This window comes from Sphaeroforma arctica (genome assembly GCF_001186125.1).
Source record: "Sphaeroforma arctica JP610 unplaced genomic scaffold supercont1.142, whole genome shotgun sequence".
NCBI lineage: Eukaryota > Ichthyosporea > Ichthyophonida > Sphaeroforma > Sphaeroforma arctica.
Genome location: NW_014040416.1, coordinates 85,446 through 92,751, shown reverse-complemented (window position 1 = coordinate 92,751; position 7,306 = coordinate 85,446). Strand labels below are relative to the sequence as shown.

Genomic DNA, 7,306 nt, shown 5'->3' with positions numbered 1-7,306 from the left:
TATATATATATATATTTATCGATCTGTAAGTTGTTGTAAACCCTTTATGGGGTGTGTTCAGCGTGGTAACTCAAGTGCGTGACAGAATACGGCGATGATCGACATTGGCAGTCACTGAGATACCGATGCTTGATAAAGCAGCGTTGCCATGCTTCTCGAATGCTCCTCTGGTCTCGGATTCGAGGTAGCTTATGAAGAATTTGAATTGTTCTACATTATTAATTTGAATACCGAACTGTTCTTTCCGTAGAATCTGCCACATGCGATTACTTTTACCGTGCAAAGGTAGCAACCACCCATATGAAAATGTTACATCCACAGTGAGAGCTTCAACCAGGTCAAGCCAAAACAGAACTCGCCGAGAATGGAAAATGAAGTGGAAATCTTTCATCAGCGATTGGAGAAAATCCATGTGAATATACCAAAAAAGGGCATACAGCAGGACGTGCCCTAGAATAGGTTTGAAATTTGAAACCGCTATTCATGAACAAGTCAGAGATACAGCATGCCCACCATATACAATAAGCCACAACTTGGTGTTCAAACGCTACTGTCCGGGGCAATATCTGCGTAGCTCGCTGCACTTGCAAAGAGTTCACATGTATCTTGCCGCTTATAATAGCCAGGCGAATACCTACTCCCCCTGCGCATTTACCCCCAACATGCCCCTTAAACATGCACCAACATACCTTCCCCGCCGTACCCCCTGGCTCTGTTCCAGAGTCTTTTGCCGTAACCTGTTTGGCATTATCGGTTCCCTTCGCAGCTGCAGCCTTCGCTAGTCTCTCCTTCTTACTAAGTTTACTTGTGCCGGCAGCTCCAACTTTCGTACCGTTGGCCCCCACTTTGGCCCGCGATTTCACATTTTTGGCCTTCAATTTATCGTTGCTATCGCTTTTGGTTAGACTACCAGCCGTCGGTGTGCCCAGCGGTTTACCGGTGCTTGTGTTAGCTGTCGCTGGTGTCGCACTCTTGCCGGTTGCAATGGACTTGGGCTGGCCCTGTATCGAAGGATGGGTGTGGTGAGCATATACATCTGTATTCATATTACATATACGTATTGTTGGTTGAGTCTGTGGGTCGATGGCTCAGGGGGAAATGGGGCGAGATGCGCAGTAGCAGCGACTTTGAGAAAAAAATATAGAAGTGATTATTAAAAGTTTATGGACAAGAAATGTGCTGTACAGTTTGCTACAAAGTTTCAAGAACACCTATATCAAGCAACCACTTCACTCGTACACTGTTGTGTGGGTCATTCCTTATAACCTCGCTTATATATAGGCCTCCCTTGTACTGTCTTTTGTGTCGCTGTCAATATACTCACCGCCCACCCTTGCACGTATAGGCACACGCACACAACAACCCCGGGGTGACCCACGCTCTGATACACTCAAACGGCTCTTGAGAAGAACCAGCCTGAAACAACTCCAAAAATATAATCAAAAGAACAAGTGCGGGCAAAAGCAAACGCGTCTGCGCGCAGAACCCGACATTGCAGACACATCAACACCACAAACAATCCGTTGCGGTATCCCATACCGGTGCCTGGGGATGTGGGTACGGGCTTGTATACGTGTCGTCGCTCTTGACCGGTTGTGTGGTCATTTTGTTCGCTGGGCCTGGATTGCCTGCTGCAGCGGTTCCTGCGGGGGTAGTTAAACTCGTAGTGGTGGAATGGTTGTTACTGTCTGTCAAGACGACAGTAGGCACCGGGGAGGGTCCCCTGGATTGCTCTCTCGAAGCCACAGCACTAGTCGCCTGCAATGAATTTCTACCATGTTCTGCGACCACGGTGGTAGTAGCGGCACCGTCGCTCGTTAACCCGCCAGTATTCTTCGATACAGCTGCATCTTGCAACCCGGCCTTTGATGTGGTGTCCAGGCTGCCTATCTTCGCGACCATGGTATCCGTGGGTTTACTGACGCTAACACCAGTTGATTTGCGACTACCTTGTACAGTACTCTTACCGTTTATCGCTGGCATATCCGTGGCTGACGTGGTTATCTGAACACCCTCGCCAGCGCTTGAACTTCCCACCGAGCCCGGAACGGATACGCCATTTGTACCTTTGGTTGCACTGGACGTACTCGATTGCTCACCCACAAGCGAGGTAGCATTCTTAATGAAAGAACTTTTACCTGTAAGCACGCTTAAACTTGAAGGTGGTAAAGCGGAACTCTGTGACTTTGCACGGCCACTGGCACCTGGACTCGAGTTCCGGGACCGATTTTTGCTTGTCGAGTTAGTTGGTGTATTGCGATCCCTGTCTGATCTAAGCCGAGAGGGTGTATCGCTTCCACTATTCGATTTCGCGCTCCCATCGTCGGTCGCGTAACTGTCTGGGTTAGCATCTAATACAGCGGTCACTTTCGGAACTGTAACGCCCGGCTCCCTCTTCATTATAATCTTAAGAGATGGGTTCTGCAGCATCATAAAGGTATAAGGACAATACTTCAGTATAGAGGTTTTACTTCAGAATGACATGTGTCCGTGCTACAGATATAACACTACAGAGCCTTGGATAAAGCCACACTGTGGAACTGGGTACTGAGGGAGTTGTGCAACACGCACAGATAGCGCTACACTGCGTACAAAGTCGATGTACAAGAAGATATCAAAACAGCAGAGCGACTCATGACTCGTGAACAACCTTCTCGCCGTACAGCATTGCAAAGAAAAGCCTCCCATGCTTACAATAATAGAAGTTATCACACCTGGAATTAACGCTAGATAGTCCTTTACTAACCGAGATTTCCCGAATAACATCACAACAGCAGAGCTACTCATGGCTCATCAATATCTCTCACATCCTACAATACTGCAAAGACTCCCAAGCAGACAACAACCAAAGTGACCAGACCCGAAATGGACGCTAGGCAGTGCTTTACTACACTATAACCGAACCGAAATTTTCCGTATACCATAAACACATGACGCAAATGTATGTACCTTCTGCACTGGTTTCGGTGGAGCATAGGCGGGCAGCTCGGCCATTTGCTTGGGAGTCAAACTCTCCCAGTGAGATTGCGCTATATAAACAATGAGAGTGATTAGCAGAAATGCTGTTGACGACGATCTTTGGAAAATGTATTCTAGTCGGATATAGTTCAAAAATTGATTCACATAAAGGAGCAAGCACACAAAAAGACTATTCCATCGAACATCAGGACAGGAAGACTCAAAGTTGTGTGGGGCACCTCGTTAAAAAGAAGTATATCCTCGTAGCGATTCCTCAACCCAAAATAAAATTACACCTTCTTGAAGATCTACTCTTTTGCCAATAGCTACGCACACACAACACACTGTGCCCCAGACCACCGCAATATGGGCACGATTTGCGAGAGGACGGGTGAAGATCCAGTACTGGACTTCTCACAAAACATGTTTTTTTACCACATGCAAAGATGAACATTCCGGAGATTGACTACTACCCGCGATAAGCGACACCACTACCAACATCTACATCACATTCAACTGAATTACTATGCGTGTTGGGTCGCACTTACCCATGTGCTGCACGAAGGCCGATTCCTTCACCGTAGCATCGCAATGGTTACATGTGGCTGTGATCAGGGTGTCGGTCAGAGGGTAATGTCCGAATATAGGCATGTCCTCAGGCACCAGAACGACCGCGTGGTTTTCATCGATGGAGTTTCTCCTCTGACAGACGGCCGCTGGGAGCGCGGCGGGCGGAGAGTCTGTGTTTGTAGGAAGGTTATGGCACGTGATAGACGATGAGAAGATAACTAAATATAAAAGATGAACGGAATAGATTGGCTGGAATGGTATGTGGAGAATATCTGCGTTGAACAGGTTTGCCTTGAACTTCGGGTGTAAAATTGGGTGTATCGTGAACCACATAACCCAGATTACAAGTGCGCGAACCGTGGTAAGTAGTTGCAACAATGTCCAAGGCGATTCTCTATCGCAACTGCCCATCAAATTCTAAGGTTTGAGGTAGACTCGATTTAGATTGGGAATACTTGGCATGGAAAAGTGGACTCAATAAACACTGAGAACAAATAAGATCCATGCCGAAAGCCAGCGTCAACTATACTCAGTACATACCCACAGCATCTGACTTGAGTTTCGCCAACAGAGCTGTCCATGAGCTTGCCTTCGGCAGCGGCTTCGCATCTGGAAATTCGCCCACATCCGGCAATTTCGAATCCGAACTGTCCGATTCTGTGAATAATTTGGCAATGCCAGCTGCCAGTTCTTTCCTGCCAGACCCCTTTTTAGCTTTATGTATCGTGTGTGGCACTTTCTCAAGCTTCTGATCCACATCTTTGCGTAGCTTTTCCAGCTCAGCAGTCTGAGATATACAAAATTGATAGCAATTTATGAACACCGCTTGTGGATGTGTGTATAGAACCGTCGCTACGCACCAAGGGCTTAGGTAGATAGGTTCATTAAAGCGGTCAATAGGATAAGTGTACGGACATGTTGTACAAGAATGATTGTGCTACTACATGAGATCGTCAATAATTCCATTGTGAAAGCTTTTTCGGTTATACATTCGGCTATCTGACACGCTATCGTTCCGTGCTCGCATTCAAAGGTTGTGGGTCATCTATATATATGCATATAACTAATTCGTTTACAATAATGGTGTTGTGTGATACTAGTCACCAAGAGTTCTTTAAAATTGTTAGCGCACAGACTGCCTCGACGTAATACGAAAACATATGAAGCATGTTGCACAATTTCACAGATCATAGTATAAAAAACCGATACTGTCAGGCTATGAATATATCCGTAAAACATACGTCTACATGCAAACAACCGTTTTTATAGGTGTAGGATAGAACATACAAGATAAGCGAATCACATATATACAATGGACATAGTATCTTTACTATCGCTATAGTGATATGTGGCTCACCGAATCTTGATATACTTGTGTTGCTATGCGTGTGCGCAGAGGAGTTATAGTGTCATTGACTATATTGACAGCTCTAAACATGTCAGGTGTGAATAAGAAACGATATGATACATTCAACTCATTCCATCAGTATCAAGCTTGTTTGCCTGTGTACACTACAAATCCCACATCACTTTGCGGTGTATTTGTATTCTACTAATATCCTCAGCATAGAACCGGATAACGAACGATATTCTCACACCATCGGCGGACCGACATCCACCAGCAGATCACACGAAGACAATTATTCGCGCTCGCATCTGATGACATATACTATTCTATAAAAAACCAACCCTTACGAAGTACAGCACAATGTATCCGTGTATCTGCAATTGTGTTTGCCATCTTCTGCACACCATCTGCCAAACGCGAATCCGGTGCAAACTGAAACTCAAACTCAAACTCAAATAACCACTCGAATTAATCGGTCAATCCGGAAAATAGAAGAGTAGAAATACAGTCCGTGCCGTGTCTCTGTGTGTACTTCTCGATTATCTAAATAATAGTTGATAATTTGGAAGATCACTGTAAATAAAAAGCCGAACAACGCATGTACTACAACTGCTCGCTTTTCAGAATCACAATACCATCCAACTTTCAACACATACACTCATCTCTAAAGTACGACAACCCAAAGTATAAACATACCAGTTCGTTGTACACCATCCGCTGCTCCTTGGTGAGTTGGGAGATCTCAAACACCGGTTTGCTTGGCTGTGATGACGGCCTGCCAGTGCGCACCTTCACCCGGCCCGGCCCTGACCCTGACATGGCGACTTAGCTTCCTATGATACACCATGAGTTCGCTTACTTTTCTTATAGTTGAGATTCACAATATCATTACTGTGCGTTTCTATTTAGTTGTGTACAGGATCTCTGTTCACGTGTCGATATATGCACAAGCATCTAACTATAAAATAAATAATTGCTGTTCTTGGGTTGTTGTGGTCCCCGAATGCCCCGAGGTTGTTCTATGGATTCAACGGGTGCTTGATTTCTTCGTTCTACAACCTTTAAATGTTCTCACGTCTTTCTAGCAGATACCTAAATAGTAAGACGCGTGGCGTGTGGTTCAACGTCAGAGACGGTTCTTCTACATTCACTATCTTCTGCCATCAGTACGAGCAACTCAGCAATAGACGATTTAGCAACCCAAGAGACCACAAGAGCCCAGGCCCCAAGAGACAAGTTCATCGATTTCCGATGCAATGTGTAAATAAAAATTCGCCCCCCCCCCCCCCCCCGCTCTCACTTTGACCTTTTCGGTGGTCGGCTATTTTTAGACCGTTTTAGCGGTATTTTATACCCAGTATCATATTAACCCCCGTCTTTTACAACTGTCGCCTGTCGGTCTCTTGGTGCAGCGAATTATATTTACGTTTATTTTTCTTTTTATACTGTTTTTTTGGGGGGTTTAGGGTTTTTACCTGCGGTAACGTATTTTATATTTTAGGAGACATGAAATATAATATAGATTGCACCTCAGGGCTCGGAGGCTCCAGAACCCGAATATTGATACAGGACAAAACAAAAGCAAACGTTAAAACGTAAACATAAAACATTTTGATTTTATCGTGACAACAAAAAACGCAATGAGGTCACAGCCGTGGACCATATGTCTGTGGCCATAAGGCACCCCCTAAATAATAAGTCAGCATTTCTACTATCAATTGATCGTCGCTTCAAAACAGTTCTGAACTTATAAACCGATTCTGATTGAATACAAAGTGATGACAAAAATTAAGTGAACTCTATTGGCTTGTCTTGGAGCAAAAAAAGCATGCATACAAACAAACATTTGAACACGTTGCTTTTGAACAATTGAATGAGTAGCTTTTATTCCAGAATATTTGTCCCTTTGGGGGGTTAAAGACTATCCAAACTGTGATCTGTAATACATTTGTATGTATATATAATATATATAAATATGGAGTTCTGAGCGAGATTGGAATTATAATTGTATGAATCAAACAAACTGGTTCTAGAATACAAAGTAGAGAGTTTGCAAATATGGCCGCCCCCAAGATGATCACCATTGAGATAATCAGCGATACCATTTGTCCCTGTAAGTATATAGAATGTGCCTCTGGTGTAACGTGAAAGTTAAGCAGGGTGACGGTGGTGCTAGCGTTCTATAGTTTCGAACCAGAGTTAAGCTTTACCTGCCACTACATGTGATTTTATGACCATTTTTACGTACACAAAAATTAAAGTACACCTACTGCCACTTAATTAGCTATACTCAGCTTTATACTGTCTTCACGAATGACATTAACCGCAACTGTCGCTATGTACGAGATTGTGTCGAAAGGGTTCATATATATATATATATGTGTGTGTGTGTGTGTGTGTGTGTGTGTGTGTGTGTGTGTGTGTGTGTGT

At 44.3% G+C, this 7,306-nt stretch overlaps 1 protein-coding gene across 1 annotated transcript in view; it reads right to left on the bottom strand.

Moving 5' to 3' along the window:
- The window catches only part of SARC_02970 (hypothetical protein), a gene marked incomplete at its 3' end in the record, with an annotated part of 9,569 nt that extends 3,799 nt beyond the window's left edge, over positions 1–5,770 (bottom strand). The window contains exons 1-6 of the mRNA XM_014303256.1: positions 5,573–5,770; positions 4,069–4,315; positions 3,507–3,698; positions 2,950–3,029; positions 1,540–2,421; positions 704–1,001 (exon numbers count right to left, since the gene is read on the bottom strand). Of these exons, the coding sequence (XP_014158731.1) occupies positions 704–1,001; positions 1,540–2,421; positions 2,950–3,029; positions 3,507–3,698; positions 4,069–4,315; positions 5,573–5,695 (1,822 nt within the window). The 5' untranslated portion in view covers positions 5,696–5,770. The remainder of the gene's footprint in view (positions 1–703; positions 1,002–1,539; positions 2,422–2,949; positions 3,030–3,506; positions 3,699–4,068; positions 4,316–5,572) is intronic.
- Positions 5,771–7,306: the final 1,536 nt, after the last annotated feature.